The 20,657-nt window shown below is 48.3% G+C and overlaps 1 protein-coding gene across 1 annotated transcript in view; it reads right to left on the bottom strand.

Annotated features, from left to right (window-relative positions):
• FAF2 (Fas associated factor family member 2) overlaps positions 1–18,882 on the bottom strand; it is a 108,988-nt gene extending 90,106 nt beyond the window's left edge. Inside the window, exon 1 of the mRNA XM_063927909.1 lies at positions 18,734–18,882. Coding sequence (XP_063783979.1) covers positions 18,734–18,796 — 63 coding nt within the window. The 5' untranslated portion in view covers positions 18,797–18,882. The remainder of the gene's footprint in view (positions 1–18,733) is intronic.
• Between the last annotated feature and the right edge of the window lie 1,775 nt (positions 18,883–20,657).

Raw genomic sequence — 20,657 nt, 5'->3', positions numbered from 1 at the left:
GTTGGATTTCCCAGCTGTTGCTGTGGTCCCCAGGTCCGATGGACCGACCCCCAAATAACTCCTTCCCTTTATACAGCAATACTTCCATCTGCCGTATGGGATCTGTATCACCTGACCACTGTCGTGTCCCTGACATCTTCTGGGAGATATGGACAACGCACTTATCTTGATGCCAGAGAGCAAATATCCCTCTGTGCATCTCACATACATATATATAGAATGCATCCTATTAAATGCTCTACATGAATAAAATATTTTCAGTCAGGGAATCCGACCAAGCCAACCCAGCACTGCATCTCCAGGCTGATGGCGATCGCTGGTCGCAGTATAACCACCGTATGTGTGTATATACTTTTTAGGATATTTTTCCAGCTTCCTATCAGCTGGCTCCTTGAGGGCGGCCGTATCTGGAGACGGTAACGCCACTTGATAAGCGTGTGAGCGCCTTATCACCCTAAGGGGTGTTTCCCAACGTACCCTAATTTCTGGCGGGAAAGGGTATAACGCCAATATTTGCTATCGGGGTAACCCTACGCATCATCACACACTTCATTTTATTTTATCTGATTCAGGAAAAACTACAGGTAGTTTTTTCCACTCCCACATAATACCCTTTCTTGTGGTACTTGTAGTATCAGAAACACGTAACACCTCCTTCATTGCCCTTAACGTGTGGCCCTAATGAGAAATACGTTTGTTTATTCACCGTCGACACTGTATTCAGTGTCCGTGTCTGTGTCTGTGTCGACCGACTGAGGTAAATGGGCGTTTTTAAAACCCCTGACGGTGTTTCTGAGCCGCCTGGACCGGTCCTAATAGATTGTCGGCCGTCTCATGTCGTCAACCGACCTTGCAGCGTGTTGACATTCTCACGTAATTCTCTAAATAAGCCATCCATTCCGGTGTCGACTCCCTAGAGAGTGACATCACCATTACAGGCAATTTCTCCGCCTCCTCACCAACATCGTCCTCATACATGTCGACACACACGTGCCGACACACAGCACACACACCGGGAATGCTCTGACAGAGGACAGGACCCACTAGCCCTTTGGGGAGACAGAGGGAGAGTCTGCCAGCACACACCAAAAACGCTATAATTATATAGGGACAACCTTATATAAGTGTTTCTCCCTTATAGCATCTTTTATATATATACAATATCGCCAAAATCAGTGCCCCCCCTCTCTGTTTTAACCCTGTTTCTGTAGTGCAGTGCAGGGGAGAGCCTGGGAGCCTTCTCTCCAGCTTTTCTGTGAGAGAAAATGGCGCTGTGTGCTGAGGAGATAGGCCCCGCCCCTTTTACGGCGGGCTCGTCTCCCGCTATTTTTGAAGTTAGGCAGGGGTTAAATATCTCCATATAGCCTCTGTGGGCTATATGTGAGGTATTTTTTGCCTCTAATAAGGTTTTTATTTGCCTCTCAGAGCGCCCCCCCCAGCGCTCTGCACCCTCAGTGACTGTTGTGTGAAGTGTGCTGAGAGGAAAATGGCGCACAGCTGCAGTGCTGTGCGCTACCTTTATGAAGACTCAGGAGTCTTCAGCCGCCGATTTTGGACCTCTTCTCTCTTCAGCGTCTGCAAGGGGGCCGGCGGCGCGGCTCCGGTGACCATCCAGGCTGTACCTGTGATCGTCCCTCTGGAGCTAGTGTCCAGTAGCCAAGCAGCAAATCCACTCTGCACGCAGGTGAGTTCACTACTTCTCCCCTAAGTCCCTCGTTGCAGTGATCCTGTTGCCAGCAGGACTCACTGTAAAGTAAAAAACCTAAGCTAAACTTTCTCTAAGCAGCTCTTTAGGAGAGCCACCTAGATTGCACCCTTCTCGTTCGGGCACAAAATCTAACTGGAGTCTGGAGGAGGGTCATAGGGGGAGGAGCCAGTGCACACCACCTGATCTGGTAAAAGCTTTACTTTTTTGTGCCCTGTCTCCTGCGGAGCCGCTATTCCCCATGGTCCTTTCAGGAACCCCAGCATCCACTTAGGACGATAGAGAAACTACAGGTAGTTTTTTCACACCCCACATAATACCCTTCTTGTGGTACTTGTAGTATCAGAAATATGTAACACCTCCTTCATTGCCCTTAACATGTAACGTGTGGCCCTAAAGGAAAATACGTTTGTTTCTTCACCGTCGACACTGGAGTCAGTGTCCGTGTCTGTGTCGACCGACTGAGGTAAATGAGCGTTTTACAGCCCCTGACGGTGTTTGAGACGCCTGGACAGGTACTAATTTGTTTGCCGGCCGTCTCATGTCGTCAACCGACCTTGCAGCGTGTTGACATTATCACGTAATTCCTTAAATAAGCCATCCATTCCGGTGTCGACTCCCTAGAGAGTGACATCACCATTTCAGGCAATTGCTCCGCCTCCTCACCAACATCGTCCTCATACATGTCGACACACACGTACCGACACACAGCACACACACAGGGAATGCTCTGATAGAGGACAGGACCCCACTAGCCCTTTGGGGAGACAGAGGGAGAGTTTGCCAGCACACACCAAAAACGCTATAATTATACAGGGACAACCTTTATATAAGTGTTTTTCCCTTATAGCATTTTAATATATATATATACATATCGCCAAATAAGTGCCCCCCCCTCTCTGTTTTAACCCTGTTTCTGTAGTGCAGTGCAGGGGAGAGCCTGGGAGCCTTCCCACCAGCATTTCTGTGAGGGAAAATGGCGCTGTGTGCTGAGGAGAATAGGCCCCGCCCCCTTTTCGGCGGGCTTCTTCTCCCGTTTTTCTGAGACCTGGCAGGGGTTAAATACATCCATATAGCCCCCAGGGGCTATATGTGATGTATTTCTAGCCAGAATAAGGTACTATCATTGCTGCCCAGGGCGCCCCCCCCCAGCGCCCTGCACCCTCAGTGACCGCTGCTATGAAGTGTGCTGACAACAATGGCGCACAGCTGCAGTGCTGTGCGCTACCTTATGAAGACTGAAGAGTCTTCTGCCGCCGTTTCTGGACCTCTTCACTTTTCGGCATCTGCAAGGGGGGTCGGCGGCGCGGCTCCGGGACGAACCCCAGGGTGAGACCTGTGTTCCGACTCCCTCTGGAGCTAATGGTGTCCAGTAGCCTAAGAAGCCAATCCATCCTGCACGCAGGTGAGTTCACTTCTCTCCCCTAAGTCCCTCGTAGCAGTGAGCCTGTTGCCAGCAGGACTCACTGAAAATAAAAAACCTAACAAACTTTTACTCTAAGCAGCTCTTTAGGAGAGCCACCTAGATTGCACCCTTCTCGGCGGGGCACAAAAATCTAACTGGGGCTTGGAGGAGGGTCATAGGGGGAGGAGCCAGTGCACACCACCTGATCCTAAAGCTTTTACTTTTGTGCCCTGTCTCCTGCGGAGCCGCTAATCCCCATGGTCCTGACGGAGTCCCCAGCATCCACTTAGGACGTCAGAGAAATATCTGCTACTTTGACGGTCCCAATGAGCACAGTGGCCTCCATTATCCATAAATGGAAGAAGTTCGGAACCACTAACTCTTCCTAGAGCTGGCCGGCCGTCTAAACTGAGCGATCGGGGAAGAAGGGCCCTAGTCAGGGAGGTGACCAAGAACCTGATGGTCAACCTGTCAGAGCTACAGCATTTCTCTGTGGAGAGAGGTGGAGAGGAGAACCTTCCAGAAGGACAACCATCTCTGCAGCAAGCCTGTATTGTAAATCCTTTTCTCGTAGTCCGTAGAGGATGCTGGGGTCCCAATTAGTACCATGGGGTAAAGAGGGGTCAGCTAGGAGCCATTTGCACTTTAAAAGTTTGAGTGTATGGGCTGGCTCCTCCCTCTATGCCCCTCCTACCAGACCTAGTCTAGAAACTGTGCCCGAGGAGACGGACATCTTCGAGAGAAGGATTACACAGCTAGTGGCGAGATTCACACCAGCTCACACACAAGGCAACCCAAGCTAACTAGCTTGAAACATCAGCAACAGCTAAACAGGTTTACTTACCAAGTAACAAAACAGTACTTACCCAGAACTAAGCAGTACTGAACTAAATAACCACTGCAGGACAACGAAGCGCTGGGCGGGTGCCCAGCGTCCTCTACAGACTACGAGAAAAGGATTTACCGGTAGGTAACCAAAATCCTATTTTCTCTTACGTCCTAGAGGATGCTGGGGTCCACATAAGTACCATGGGGATGTACCAAAGCTCCCAGAACGGGAGGGAGAGCGTGGAGGCTCCAGCAGAACCAATTGACCAAACTTAAGGTCCTCAGAGACCAAAGTATCGAACTTGTAGAACTTTGCGAATGTGTTCGACCCAGTCCAAGTAGCTGCTCGGCCGAGTTGCAAAGCAGCCGCCCAGGAAGACCCCACCTTACGAGTAGAGTGGGCCTTAACAGACGTAGGACACAGCAAGCCTGCCGTATAATATGCATGCTGGATAGTGAACCTGATCCAGCGAGAGATCGTCTGCTTAGAAGCAGGACACCCAATTTTCTTGGGATCATACAGGACAAACAGAGTACAATTTTCTGTGTTGAGCAGTCCTCCTCACATAGATTTTTAGAGCCCTTACAACATCCAAGGACTTTGATGAAATTGAGGAGTCAGTCGCAACTGGCACCACAATAGATCGGTTGATATGAAATGCCGACACAACCTTCGGAAGAAACTGCGTCCGAAGCTCAGCTCTGTCTTCATGACAGACCAAGTATGGGCTTTTACACGACAAAGCCCCCAGCTGCGACAGATGTCTAGCAGAAGTTAAGGCCAACAAAGTGACAGCCTTCCAGAAACTTGACCTCAACCTCCTGTAGAGGTTCAAATCAATCCAACTGGAGGAACTGCAACACCACGTTAAGATCCCAGGGAGCCGTAGGCGGAACAAAGGGAGGTTGGATGTGCAGAACTCCCTTCAAAAAAGTCTGAACCTCAGGGAGGGCAGCCAACTGTTTCTGGAAGAAAATGGATAGGGACGAAATCTGGACCTTTACGGATTCCAACCTCAGGCCCATAGCCACACCTGCTTGCAGGAAGAGGAGAAAACGTCCCAGTTGAATCTATACCGTAGGAAACTTCTTGGACTCACACAAAGGGGTACATTTACTAAGATGGGGTTTTTTTTAGAACTGGTGATGTTGCCTATAGCAACCAGATTCTATTATCTTCTAGAAGCAGCTTGATCAATGTTAAGTAGAATCTGATTGGTTGCTATGGGCAACATCACTAATTCAAAAAAAAACTCCCACCTTAGTAAATTTACCCCCAAGATACATATTTTTTCCAAATACGATGGTAATGTTTAGACGTTACTCCTTTTCTAGCCTGTATCAGGGTAGGAATAACCTTGTTCGGAATGCGCTTCCGAGCTAGTATCTGGCGTTCAACCTCCATGCCTCGCTGCAGCAGGTCCTCCCGAAGAGGAAGAGGCATCGGCTCTTCTAGCAGTAGATCCAGAAGATCCGCGTACCAAGCCCTTCTTGGCCAGTCCGCAGCAATGAGGACTGCCTGAACTCCTGTTCTCTTTATGATTGAGAACTCTTGGAATGAGTGGAAGTGGAAGAAACACGTACACTGACTGGAACACCCACGGAGTCACTAGGGCGTTGGGTCACTTGACCTGGAACAATACCGCTGAAGCTTCTTGTTGAGACGAGAGGCCATCATGTCGAATTGGGGTATGCCCCAAAGATCTGTTACCTCCGTGAACACCTCCGGATGGAGACCCCACTCCCCTGGATGGAGATTGTGTCTGCTGAGGAAGTCTGCTTCCCAGTTGTCTACTCCCGGAATGAAGATTGCTGACAGCGCCAATGCGTGTTTTTCTGCCCAGAGGATGATTCTTGTTACCTCTGACATTGCAGCCCTGCTCTTCATTCCACCTTTTCGGTTTATGTAAGCCACTGTCGTTATGTTGTCCGACTGTACTTGAATGGCCCGATTTCTCAGAAGATGGGCCGCTTGGAGAAGAACGTTGTAGACGGCTCTTAGTTCCAGAATGTTTATCGGCAGGCCGGCATCCAGACTTGACCACCTTCCTTGGAAGGTTTCCCCTTGAGTGACTGCACCCCAGACCCGGAGACTTGCATCCGTGGTCAGAAGGATCCAGTCCTAAATCTCGAACCTGCGGCCCTCTAGAAGGTGAGGTAATTGCAACCACCAGAGGAGTGAAATCCTGGCCTTTGGCGACAGACGTATTCTCTGGTGCATGTGTAGATGGGATCCCTACCACTTGTCCAGGAGATCCAGTTGGAAGGACCGAGCATGAAACCTCCCATACTGCAGAGCCTCGTGAGAGGCCACCATCTTCCCCAGAAGGCGAATGCACTGATGAACCGACACTCGGGCTGGTTTCAGGACATCCCAGACCAATGTTTGTATCACCGCTTTTTCCTCTGGAAGAAAGATCGAACCATGTTCCTCGAGAAGCTGGGTCGTGAGAGCTATTGACCGAAACAGCTTCTCCTTGGACGATGCCTTTATCAGCAGAAGGTCCAGATATGGAATTATGTTCACCCCCTGTCTGCGGAGGAGAACCATCATTTCCGCCATCACCTTGGTGAAAACCCTTGGTGCTGTGGAGAAGCCGAATGGTAGGGCCTGGAACTGAAAATGACAGTCCAACAGAGCAAATTGGAGATGAGCCTAATGCGGCGGCCAAATCTGAATGTGGAGGTACGCATCCTTAATATCCAGGGATACCAGGAATTCCCCCTCTTCCTCCAGACCTGATATCACCAACCTTAGAGACTCCATTTTGAACTTGAACTCCATCAGAAAGGGGTTTAGTGATTTTAAGTTCAGAATGGGCCTGACCGAACCATCCAGTTTCGGTACCACGAAAAGGTTCGAATAGTAACTGTGTTTTGCATTTGAGGAGGGACTGGTACAATGACCTTGTGCCTCCACCAACTTCTGGATGGCTCCCTGTAGGGTAGCCCTGTCTGCCGGCAAAGCTGGCAACCCCGATGTGAAGAACCGATGAGGGGGGAGATCTTGAAATTCCAGCCGGTACCCCTGGGACACAATATCTAGTACCCAGGGGCCCAGGACGAACGACACCCAGACGTGACTGAAATGTCTGAGTCTCGGCCCCACCTCCAGGCTGCGCTGTCCACAGTCATGCGGAGGACTTTGGCGCACCTGAAGCAGGCTTCTGTTCTTGGGAACCTGCCGCAGCAGGTTTCTTGGATTTTGGTCGACCCCTCTAAAGGTGTTGGCCAGTTTGGTCTTTCTTGGTTTAGAAACCCGAAAGGACGGAGATGCAGGTGAAGAAAAAGGTTTCTTCATAGCAGGAGCTTCTGAGGGAAGAAAAGGGGACTTACCCGCTGTAGCCGTGGAGATCCAAACATCCAATGCTTCCCCAAAGAGAGCCTGACTCTCCTGGATTCCGCATCGGCAGACCACTGGCGCAGCCACAGTCCTCGACGAGCTGAGACTGACATGGATGAAATTCCTGCAGCCATTGAACCCAGGTCTTTCATGGATTCCTCCATAAAACCGGCCGAATCCTGAATGTTACAGAGAAACAATTCAATGCCACTCTTAGCTAACGTATCCAAATCCTCAAGTAACTTGCCTGACCACTTTACTATAGCTTTGGAAATCCATGCACAAGCAATAGTGGGCCGTATTATCGCCTCTGAAGCCGTGTATATGGATTTGAGCGTAGTATCAATCTTGCGATCAGCCAGCTCCTTTAAGGCGGTTGATCCTGGGACAGATAAAACCACCTTTTTTGAGAGTCTGGATACAGACGCGTCCACTATGGGTGGGTTTTCCCATTTCTTTCTATCCTCCTCAGGGAAGGGGAAGCAATCAGAACCCTCCTAGGGATCTGGAATTTTTTCTCTGGATTTTCCCATGCTTTTTCAAAAATAGCATTTAATTCTTTGGATGCAGGGAAGGTTAGCGAGGCTTTCTTATTGTCAGTGAAGTAAGCCTCCTCAACCTGTTCAGCTGTTGCATCAGCAATATTCAACACATCTCTAATAGCCTCTATCATCAACTGCACCCCTTTAGCAAGAGATGCCGCCCCCCTGAGCACGTCCCCATCACCGTCTGCCGTGTCAGAGTCGGTATCAGTGTCGTCTTGCATGATCTGGGCAAGAGCACATTTGTGGGAACCCACAGATGGGGGGCCTGAGGTAACAGAACCGGACCAAACTGTCATAGAATTCTGTAAAACCTGAGTTGCAGATTCATTCTGAGCAACCCTAGCAGAAATCTTAGAAATCATAGTTTTGATAGAGGATAACCACTCCGCCTTCCTTGCTGGTATCTGCGCTACAACAGTGCAATCCTGATTACATGGAATGAGATCATCTTGAGAGGACATGTCCTCAGCTGCATATGACACAGAGTCCCTGGACTAACTGGAGACCCCAAACACTCCACACACACACACACAGGGTAGGTTAGACAGAGGTTCCCCCCTGAGAATGGCAAGAGAGACACAGATCAGAGCCAACCCACTCACAGCGCTGTTATATATAAAGGACACCCCGTATCAGCGCCCACTGTGTACTGTAATAGTTGCACAGATCTAATTCACCGCCGCCGCCCCCCCCCCCCCCCCCACTTCTACAACCGCCTGGTAACGCACAGTATAGATGGAGTTGCTTGGAGGGACAGCTCTGTCAGCGTCTGTGTACAGTAACTGCAGGCAGGAAAATGGCGCTGAACGCTGCTGGGTCCGCTCTGAGGAGAAGCGCCGCCCCTTGAAAATGGCGCGTCTTCCCGCACAAATTCTTTATACTGGCCTGAGGACTCCGTCGCAAGGCGGGGGGTTCCGTCCCCTGTTGAGCGTCTGAGTACGGAGGATTGTGACGCTAGCCTGGGGATTCAGTCTCCGGTTAGCGTCTGTGACCAGTGTAGGGTATTAAGATGCTGGCTCAGGACACCCCTCAAAGCGCCAACACTGTGTGCCGCTGAGCCTTCCCGGAGCGCAGCCGCTCAGAGCTGCGCTCCTACCTTTGTGCCGCCATACCTCGCCTCTTCTGATCTTCTGGCTCTGTAAGGGGGTGGCGGCATGCTGCCAGGGTGAGCGATCCCCTGTGGCGGGAAACGTTCGATCCACTCAAGAGCTCAGTGTCCTGTCAGCAGAGATAGTGGCTCAGACACGGCAGGGCGGGCACTACTCCCCCCCCCCCCCCCCCCTTAGTCCCTCGAAGTAGGGCGGCTGTTGGCAGCAGCCTCCCTGTGAAATATTAAACTCTAAAATAAACTTTTACTAAAGAAGCACTATAGATCTCACCTAGCTGTGACCGGCTCCATGGGCACTTTTCTAAGCTGGGTCTGGTAGGAGGGGCATAGAGGGAGGAGCCAGCCCAAACTGTTAAACTCAAAGTGCCAATTGCTCCTAGTGGACCCGTCTAAACCCCATGGTACTGAGGACCCCAGCATCCTCTAGGACATAAGAGAAAACCACACGGCAGCCCGCCTGGAGTTTGACAAAATGCAACCTGAAGGACTCTTAGACCATGAGAAACAAAATTCTCTAGTCTGATGAGACAAAGATTGAACTATTTGGCGTGAATGCCAGGTGTCATGTTTGGAGGAAACCAGGCACCGCTCATCACCAGGCCAATACGATTCATACAGTGAAGCATGATGGTAACAGTATCAAGCTGTGGGGATGCTTTTGAGTGGCAGGAACTGGGAGACTAGTCAGGATAGAGGGAAAGATGAATGCAGCAATGTACAGACACATCCTGGATGAAAACCTGCTTCAGAACGCTTTTGACTTCAGATTTGTGGCGACAGTTCATCTTTTGGCAAGACAATGACCCTAAGCACACAGCCAAGATATCATAGGAGTGGCTTCAGGACAACTCTGTGAATGTCCTTGAGTGGCCCAGCCAGAGCCCAGACTTAAATCCGATTGAACATCTCTGGAGAGATCTGAAAATGGCTGTGCACCGACGCTTCCCATCCAACCTGATGGAGCTTGAGAGGTGCTGCAAAGAGGAATGGGCGAAATTGGCCAAAGATAGGGGTGCCAAGCTTGTGGCATCATATTCAAAAAGACTTGAGGCTGTAATTTCTGCCAAAGGTGCATCAACAAAGTATTGAGCAAAGGCTGTGATTACTTATGTACACGTGATTTCTTAGTTTTTTTATTTTTAATAAATTTGCAAAAATCTAAAAAAAAAACTAAACTTTTTTTCATGTTGTCATTATGACGTATTGTGTGTAGAATTTTGAGGGAAAGAATGTATTTATTCCATTTTTGAATAAGGCTGTAACATAAGAAAAAGTGAAGCGCTGTGAATACTTTCCGGATGCAGTGTGTGTGTGTAAAATAAACGTTATGGTAAGAACTTACCGTTGATAACGTGATTTCTCTTATGTCCACAGGTATCCACAGGATAACATTGGGATATTGTCGAGCGACAGCGAAAATGGCACCAACACGGTCACGAGCTTTCTGGCCTCCCAGGATGCATTGGGGCCTCCACTATATAGTCCCGCCCACTGACTCAGTCAGATCAGTTCTTTCCACAGCGATTATAGGCAGGAACATTAGGTAGAGACCTGTACAGGCGATAAGAACACACATGCACACCCTTCCATACAAGAAGGAAGAGGTTTTTAGTGTTTGTCTAGATCCTCAAATCAGATGCGTCCGGGTGGGATCCCTGTGGATACCTGTGGACATAAGAGAAATCACGTTATCAACGGTAAGTTCTTACCATAACGTTTATTTCTCTGGCTGGGTCCACAGGATTATCCACAGGATAACATTGGGATTCCCAAAGCCATTTTAGTGGTGGGGACGCTCCTGATTGCACAGGAGGACCTTTCGCCCGAAGTCTGCGTCATGAGGCAAAAGTATCCAAGGCATAATGTCTGATGAATGTGTTTATGGAAGACCATGTGGCTGCCTTACATATCTGTTCTGCTGATGCACCCTGTTGTGCTGCCCAAGAAGGACCTACCTTACGTGTAGAGTGTGCAGAGACATTAGCCGGAATAGGGAGATCTGCATGAGAATAAGCTTCAGATATTACCACTCGGAGCCATCTCGCCAGCGTCTGTTTACTAGCAGGCCAACCTCTCCTATGGAATCCGTAGAGGATGAAGAGGGAATCTGTTTTCCTGATGGCACTAGTACGATCTATATAGATTTTTAAAGACCGGACCACGTCCAGTGACGCTTCTCCCGCAGATAGTCCCGATACCTGAAAAGCTGGGACTACAATCTCTTCATTCAGGTGAAACTTTGACACCACCTTTGGAAGATAACTAGATCTCGTTCTGAGAACTGCTCTGTCTGGAAAAAAACTTAGGAAAGGAGACTTACATGATAATGCTCCTAAATCTGACACTCTTCTGGCTGACGCCATTGCCAGTAAAAAAAGAACTTTAATCGTTAACCACTTAAGATCCGCTCTCTCAAGTGGTTCAAACAAAGGACCCTGGAGAAATTTAAGAACTAAATTCAAATCCCAGGGAGCTGCAGGAGGAACAAATGGAGGTTGAATATGTACTACTCCTTGGAAAAACGTACGTACATCCTGTAGGTCAGCAATCTTCTGCTGAAACCATACAGTCAACGCTGAGACTTGCACCCTCAAGGAAGCAACCTTCAACCCCTTATCCAATCCTGCCTGCAGAAAATCCAAAATTCTAGCTACTTTAAAGGCTCTTGTATTGTAATTTTTTCCAGACCACCAATGAATATAGGCTTGCCATATTCTATGATATACACGGGCCGAAGAAGGCTTTCTTGCTCTAAGCATGGTTTGGATTACTTGCTTTGAAAATCCTTTAGCCTCTAAGATAGAGGTTTCAACAGCCACGCCGTCAAAGACAGGCGATCCAGATGACTGTGACAACAAGGACCCTGCATTAACAGATCTGGACGTTGAAGGAGCAGTATCGGTGCTTCCACAGACATTCTCCACAGATCTGTGTACCAATGCCTTCTTGGCCAAGCTGGAGCTATTAGAATGATTGCTCCTTTTGCCCGTTTTATCTTTCTCACTACTCTGGGTAACAGAGATATTGGAGGGAACAGATATGCCAGCTGAAACCTCCATTCTACTGACAGTGCGTCTACCAGTACTGCTCCTGGGTCCCTTGTTCTTGATCCATACCTCGGAACTTTGTTGTTTAGACGAGACGCCATAAGGTCTATCTCCGGTAGACCCCATCTGTTCACCAGTGTCTGAAACACTTCTGGGTGTAGTGCCCATTCGGTTTCCTGAATGGTGTGCCGACTGAGAAAATCCGCTTCCCAATTTAGTACACCCGGGACAAATACTGCTGACAATGCTGGGAGATGGAGTTCTGCCCACTTTAGAATGGGAGTTACTTCCTCCATCAGACTCTTGCTGTGAGTCCCTCCTTGATGATTTAGGTATGCTACTGCCGTCGCATTGTCTGAGCGGATCTGGACTGGTCTTCCTTGTAGATTGTCCTTTGCCTGAACAAGGGCCAAGTAAATGGCTCTTATTTCTAACAGATTTATCGGCAGGCGACTTTCCCTTGCGGTCCATTTTCCCTGGAACCATAGGCTTCCGAGTACCGCCCCCCAACCTTGCAGGCTGGCATCTGTCGTCAGGACTTGCCACTCTTTTATCCAAAAGGGTCTCCCCTTGTTTGAATGGTCTGTCTGTAGCCACCATGCTAGAGACCTTTTTACATTTACTGGAATCTTTATCATCTGCTTCTTTATTGTTTGATGATTTCCGTTCCATTTTGTCAAAATGAGATGCTGCAATGGTCTGGAGTGGAATTGCGCATACTCCACCATGTCGAACGTTGATACCATCAGACCCAACAGTCGCATTGCTGCATGGACTGACATTGTCTGGGCTTGCAACGCTTCCTGAGCCATGACCTGCACCTTGACTATTTTCTTCTCTGGTAAGAGAACTCTCTGTAGGTCTGAATCCAATATGGCTCCCAAATGAACCATCCGCTGTGATGGATTCAGGGACGACTTCGCCCAATTTATGAGCCACCCGTGTCTCTGTAAACAAACTATCGTCTGTTGGAGATGGCTCAACAGTAAATCTTGCGACTGTGCTAAGATTAATAGGTTGTCTAGGTATGGGAATATCCTTATCCCTTGTTTGCGCAGACAAGCTGCCATAACCACCATGATCTTGGTAAACACCCTGGGTGCTGTAGCTAGCCCGAAGGGCAGAGCTTGGAACTGGAAGTGTTCCTTGAGGATGGCAAACCTGAGGTAACACTGATGTGATAGTGCTATAGGCACATGTAGGTAAGCATCCCGCACATCCAGAGATACCATATAGTCTCCCGGTTCCATAGCCAACATTATGGAGCGTAACGTCTCCATGTGGAACTTAGGGATCCATATGTAATTGTTCAACATCTTCAGATTTAGAATTGGTCAATATGACCCATTTGGTTTCTGGATTAGAAACAGATTGGAGTAATACCCCTGTCCCTGTTGTGATGGAGGTACTGGGACAATCACACCTGACTGCAGTAATTTTTGGACTGCTTCTTGCAGGGCATTGGCCTTCGACTCTATACGAGACGGGCTGGTGCAAAAAAATCTTTGAGGAGGCTGCCTCCTGAATGGGAACCCATACCCCTGAGATACTACCTTCTGCACCCAGGTATCTGTTGTTGACTGTTGCCATGTGGGTGCAAATTGCAGGAGTCGGCCCCCAACCCTGGAATCCTCCAGGCGGAGGCCCGTCTCTTCAGGCTGAGGGCTTTTGTTCAGGTTTGGAAGCGGGCTTTTTGCTAGCCCACTGCTTCCTACCCCTGGATTTAAACTGGGGTTGTTTAGGCTCCTCTTTACCTTTCGCTTTGCTTTGCCAGCGAAATGAGCGAAATTTTAAACCCTTGGACTTAGGGTTGTAGGTAGCCGGAAATCTGACCTTCTTCGATTCAGCCTCTGACTCTAGGATATCCGATAAAGGTTTTCCAAATAATATATTACCCACGAAAGGCAATGCTTCCAATTCCTTCTTGGACTCCGCATCTGCCTTCCAGGTCCGTAGCCAGACTGCTCTGCGAGCGACTACTGCCAGGGCTGAAGCTTTAGAAGCAACAGTGCCTACATCAATGGCTGCTTCTTCTAAATACTGGGCAGATTGTCTTAAACGGCAAAGACGATCCTCTTGCTCCCTAGTAGGAGAGGGGATGTCATTCTCTAGTTCCTCTATCCATTCGCCCATTGCCTTTGCTACCCAGGCCGAAGCCATAGCAGGTCTTACCACTGCACCCACAAGAGAAAAAATATTTTTCAATAGGCTCTCTACCCTCCTGTCTGTGACATCATTCAAAGAGGTAGATGACAGTGGCAAAGTAGATTTGTGCACTAGTCGCAGAACATGTGCATCTACTTTTGGAGGAACTGCTCTCTTCGAACAATCTCCAGCAGGAAATGGATAATAAGAATCCCATCTCCTAGGAATCTTATACTTTTTACCGGGCGCTGCCCAAGACTCATCCATCATTTCCGTCAACTCCTCTGACGCTGGAAATTCAGCTTTCACTGACTTTGTTCGTTTGAATACAGGTGCTTTGGCTTTTAACGCTGTCTTGGCTGGTTCTTCCAGAGAAAGCACAGCCTTTACTGCATTAATGAGTTCAGCTACATCATCTGAACTAAAGCTCTGCGACTGATCATCATACGGAGTTGAATCTATTGTTTCCGCATCATCATCCGATGTATCCTCTTGTGTAGTCTGCCATACAGACGTATCTGTCTTAGTCTTACCTACCCCTTGGTTGCTTGTAGAGGCTACTGGAACCAAACCATAGGAAGGGAGCTGCATGTATGGGTTCATAGTGTAACCTAACCCTTGAGGTGGTGCTACTGGAGCTAACCTGTCCGCTATTGAAGACAGAGTCTTTGCGAACATATTCCATGGTGGCTCTACTGGAGGTTGAACTAACTCCTGTTTTTTACTTCGCTGAAAAGCGAAACAGTTTGCATACAAACCCTCATAAGTGACCAATTGAATCATATCAATTACCCTTGACTTACAAGATAAGCATGTTAGGGCTGTAGGAGTGTTTGACAAATTCTCCTCATCACTTTTGCCGCTCACAGACATTTTTTCTGATATTGACTACACAATTTTGTGACTGAACCACACCCTATAATCAGTATATAGAGGTGAAATCAATCTGACCACAGTTGCACCTGATTTGAGGGTCAGAACAGGACTGACATTACACAGAAAAGTCAGCACACATACTAGCAGTCAGTCACATGTTAAAGCATTAGACATTGTCATATGAGAATACAACCTCCATAATAACTTATACATAAGTAGGAAAATTGTACTTCTGTTTAACTGGTTCTTTTTCAACATAACATGCAGAAAACACAGTAATATACAGGTCTCATATGCAATAGGTACTAAAAATTAACAGTGCACACTAAGAAGTAGAAGGAATTTTTAGTACTGTATACCCTGCCTCCAAGGAGCGGGATACAGGGAGACTCACCACACTTCCATATCCAAGCAAAGACGCTCGAAAGACGCTGAGTGGATTCAGACGCTACTGGTGTACACTGCCGCTCTTGGTAACTGATAACGGACACGGACGCTCACCAACGGACACGGACGCTGAGCGACTCCACGTGCATGCAGACACTAAAGGCCTGCGACTCGGTCTGGGCGGGTTTATATCCAGTGTACACAACCGCAGCGTCTAAGCTGCGACCGAGTACCCTCGTGGTAGCGTCTGAGCCGGAAGTGAGGTCATTCAGTTCATGAAACGAGAGACCCGCGGGAACTGGCCATGAACTCGGAGGAGGGACGGCCAGGAGAGCGTCTGAAACCCCCTGTTGACTTAAACTCCCAGGATCGCGGCCTCACCTAGTCCTGGCGCCTATGATCCCCGGAGCGTAGCGCTGTCACACTCGAGATGTTCGGCGCATCAACACGCTGTTTGTAGTCTCCACCAAATCAGCGTAGCTGTGTCCTGACCCCTCTAGTAAGAGGAAGTCCATATACTCACTGTCTCCCCATGCTCCGGCCACAGCCTGGTAACGTCTGCTGGACCTGCTAGAACATCCGACACAGACGCCCGTCGAGACAGCACTGTACCGCGAAGGTAAGCGTTGTTGCGACCCGGTGGGGAGTTGTTGGAGCGACTCTTTCTTATACACGTTTAAGACGCTGTTAAGAGAAGTCGCTCAAACCAAAACAGTAAGTCTATAAAAATAAAGTAATGAAAACTTGAGGCTGCTTTCACAGCAGCCCTGTGACCATGCGGCTTCCTGCCGCACCAAGCAAAAAACTGATCTGACTGAGTCAGTGGGCGGGACTATATAGTGGAGGCCCCAATGCATCCTGGGAGGCCAGAAAGCTCGTGACCGTGTTGGTGCCATTTTCGCTGTCGCTCGACAATATCCCAATGTTATCCTGTGGATAATCCTGTGGACCCAGCCAGAGAAATATTATAACATACACACACACCTACGATTTACATTACACTGACATTATGGGGGAGATGTATGAGACAGTGAAAAGAGTAGAGAAGTTGCCCACGGTAAGACAACATCTATTGAGTGCATCTATAAAATGATACGTAGCAGCTAACTGGTTGCCATGGGCGACTTCATTCTGTTCACTACTCCATACATCTACCTCTGTCTCTTTCTAAAATTAGATTAAGGTGCAGCACACTTACTTTCATTGTCTAAAAACAAGACAGATTATTGTTTATATAGCACCACAAAATGATACACAGCTTTGTATCACTTATTATATCATTCAAATCAGTCCCTGGAAATTAGACCTCACAGTCTAAATTGCCTACCGCACACTGTAGAGCCCATTTTTGTCAAAGGCCAAGGAACCTATCTGATATTTTTAGACTGTAGAACGAAGCCTGTTTCAACATGGAGAACAGAAAAACTCAACATATACCCTTATTAGAAACAAACTCATGATCTCAATGCTAACCAATGTGCCATGAAGATAAAACCTAGGGTCTAATTCAGACCTGATTGCTGTTGTGCGAATTTGCAAGGTGGACGTTTATCGATTGAATGCGCATGCATACAGATCGTAGAGCGCGTGCCAAACTGCGAAAGAAGCCAGCTTTTTTGATCGCTAGGCATACGCAAGTTGATTGACAGAAAGCGGGCATTTGGGGTTGGTAACTGCCCATTTTCTAGTAGTGTCAATAAAACCCAGGCGTTCCCAAGAGTTTTCAGGGAGGGTGTGTGATGTCAGCTCCGGCCCCGAACAGCCTGTTTCTATCGCCTTGTAGGAGCAGGTACTGGAATACGGACAGAATGCACAGACTGGAAAAAAAAAATGTGATTGCAAGTGAGTAGCACGAGGCGGGTGGGTATTCACTCTGTCTGCGCGGCGACTATCTCACCGCAAATCTGCAAACTCGTATAGGAGCAATCAGGTCTGAATTAGGCCCCTAATTGCTTGCTTTTCGATACAAACACACCTAATTGTATTGTTATTAAACAAACTATATCTTTTTAAATCTCTCTTCTGTAGCATTATGTGATATTTTATAGCATCTGACTCATCTATTTAAGTCTAAATGTACACTGTATTGAAATAGTAAAACAGATGTTCTCAAACTCGGTCCTCGGGAGCACACACAGTGCATGTTTTGCAGGTAACCCAGCAGGTGCACAGGTGTATTAATTACTCACTGACACATTTTAAAAGGTCCACAGGTGGAGCTAATTATTTCACTTGTGATTCTGTGAGGAGACCTGCAAAACATGCACTGTGTGGGCCCCCGAGGACCGAGTTTGAGAACCTCTGTAGTAAAACATTCAAATTAAGCAACACTTCCAAATAATAAAATCAAGTGCTGATCTAAAGAAAAAAAAAATGATTACATCAAATTGGTGCACTTTGACTTCAGCCCTAACATGCACAGTGCACAACTTTTGCAGAGTTTTATTTCTAAAATGAAAAAGCCCTTCCCTACACTTTTAAGGACAGAGAAGAGCAGGAGAGAATATGAGACAGACAGAAGTGAAGGACAGTGAGGGTTAAATAGGCAAGGCAGAGGAGGGGAGAGAGGAGGCAACAGAGATACATGGATGTAGGCAAGAAATAGAGAGTAATAAAAATGAAAAAAGATAGACGGTACAAGATGGGTCAGAGGGAGAAAACGGAAATAGACAGGTGAGAGAGAGAGGAGAAAAAGAGGGGAGGGGCATAGAGACAGGTGTAGAGAAAGCCCATACAGCACTGGGGACAGCAGCTATCATAATACACTGCCTACAGAGTTAAGGCAAGTCTGTCTGGTGGCCGTTTATGGGACAATTCCTTTAGGAAAAGTTCAACAAGCAGCGGTGAGCCGCACGCCGCGTATATGTGGTGCCCATGGCCAGGAGCGCTGCTGGGTACACACACAGGTGCATTCTCCGTTCCAGAACAAACTAACAAACTTCCACGCGCAATACCCACGCTGGGAGCGGCGGCTCAGTTTGCGGTCCCCAGCCTGCATGTGGGCATGTGGCTATGGTGCGGGAGCTATAGTCCTGACTCTCCCCGGCGGCAGCACACTCAGGCCGGCAGCATGACCCTGCACTTCCTGGCTCTGATACAGATTCAGTCACCTGCGAGGCCCCAGGACCACCCCCAGCACAGCTGCAGCCCTAAGGCCGCCGGTGTGCAGTCTGCTCCTACGCCGCACAGCCCTGACCTCATCCTCCGAATCACCCCCCTACCCTGCACCCAGGACTCCATGCAAACCAGGCCTTGCCCCGAGCGCCGACCCCCACCCTGCACATGGTACGTCCCAGCCGCAGCTGCAGCTGCCCCTGTCCCCGTGCGCTCCCTCACCCCTCTACCTGGAATTGCAGCAGTTTTTCGGTCTGCTCCTGGCTCAGCTCCCGCTCCTCCGGCGCCGCCATCTTCCTTCTCCGCCTTCTGACCCGTCACTCCCATCAACCGGAAATGACGCCAGGGATTCGTGTACATGAGGGGGGGGCGGAAGTTCTTCCACGTGACGCCGGCCATCATCTCCCCAGCCGGTGCCTAGCAACCGTAGCATCACCGGCACGGCGACCACAACTGCCTGCTAAGGGGCACATGATACTGCTTATATTAGATACGTGTTATACACTTGTTTATTTTAACAGCTGTATATAGAAAACACATACTACTGCGGTGAGCTGGATGCAATACATGTGCTGAGCATACCAGAGCTGGCCCTAGCCAATTTGATGCCCTAGGCAAAATTTTGTCTGGTGCCCCCTAGCTCCGCCGCTAGTTCTGCATCTGTACTTGCAACGCTCAGGTAGTGGGGCCCACCGGGGGGTTACCCTGTGGGCCAGTTCAACTCTGCACAATGCCACACAGTAATGACCATAATACATATAATTCCACACAGTAAAGGAACCTTACACATATGCCCCACATTAGTAATGCCCATAATACACATATACTGCCACACTTGCTGGTTATACAAAAAGACCAGTATCAAACATGTAGAAACTGTCCATTCTCTTCACTATTCAGTGTGTTTGCTGGTGTCTGTTACTGCATACCCTTTACTTTATACTGTGGGAGTGATATGCTCTGCCCTCCAGTCTGATGTGTCCGAAAGTCACGCTGCACTGATGTTTCATATAGAAAAGCACAACGCAACTTACTGACCACGTTACAGTGCTGGGTGGCAGGGGAATTTTACGGCATGGACTGACTAGGAAATAAAGTGTGGGGAGAACATTGCCCATGTTATGTCCCTGCAGACACCTGGGAATTGCACAGGGATAAGGGACACAGGATAACAGGGTCCCCCTTCCCTATGTGCACAAGCAGTATAGGTGATGTCAGGTTTCTGTGAAGCAGTCTTCCAAAATACACATGTGTTATTATAGAAGCCATCCAGTAATAACCTTATATAGTCAGTGAAAATGTCACAGGTCCAGGAATTGCATTTACTTGGCTTCTGCTGTCTGTCTGAGGTCTCACAAGTCAGGGGCATTCAAGCATGTCAGAGGAAGTTTAAGGCACAGTGCATTTTTTTTTACAAATGTAAACAGCAGTGTATACAAGTACTGATTGAATACATTTGGAAAGTAACAGTTTGCGGACTGTCCCTCCCAGCATGAGATACTGCAGGGACATGCTTGGATGCCCTAGGCAAATGCCTAGCCTGCCTATAGCTAAGGCCGGCTCTGGAGCATACTCATAAAATTCCTGTCAGACGTTTTATCTATCGGCCTGACATTCCCTCTTTCTTTCGATGTGTGTGTTGTATACACATGCTGGATGATTTGGAATGTCCAACCAATCTATATTTCTCATACGTCCTAGACGATGCTGGGGATGCTTCAAGAACCATGGGGTATAGACGGGATCCGCAGGAGACATAGGCACTTTAAGAATTTAAAAGGGGTGTGAACTGGCTCCTCCCTCTATGCCCCTCCTCCAGACTCCAGTTAGATTCTGTGCCCAGAGAGACTGGTCACACACTGAGTAGCTCTACTGAGTTTCTTGGAACAGACTTTATGTTAGGTTTATTATTTTCAGGTAGCACTGCTGGCAACAGGCTCCCTGCATCGTGGGTGAAAGGGTTAAAGCTCGTCTCTGCTTCAACATGTCATAGAATTGTTTGTGTTACAGAACTGTTTGTTCCAGCACATTTTTGCTACTGTCTTTGTCTGTTATCTTTTTATACCGTGTGCATAACTTTTCTTTTTGAGTACAAACTTGCCCATATATGTATATCCTTCCGCTGCGGCAGTTTCTAACCAATCATGTTATGTT

The sequence above is a fragment of the Pseudophryne corroboree genome, chromosome 6 (assembly GCF_028390025.1).
Source record: "Pseudophryne corroboree isolate aPseCor3 chromosome 6, aPseCor3.hap2, whole genome shotgun sequence".
NCBI classification, from domain to species: Eukaryota; Metazoa; Chordata; class Amphibia; order Anura; family Myobatrachidae; genus Pseudophryne; species Pseudophryne corroboree.
This window is presented reverse-complemented; position numbering and strand designations above follow the sequence as displayed.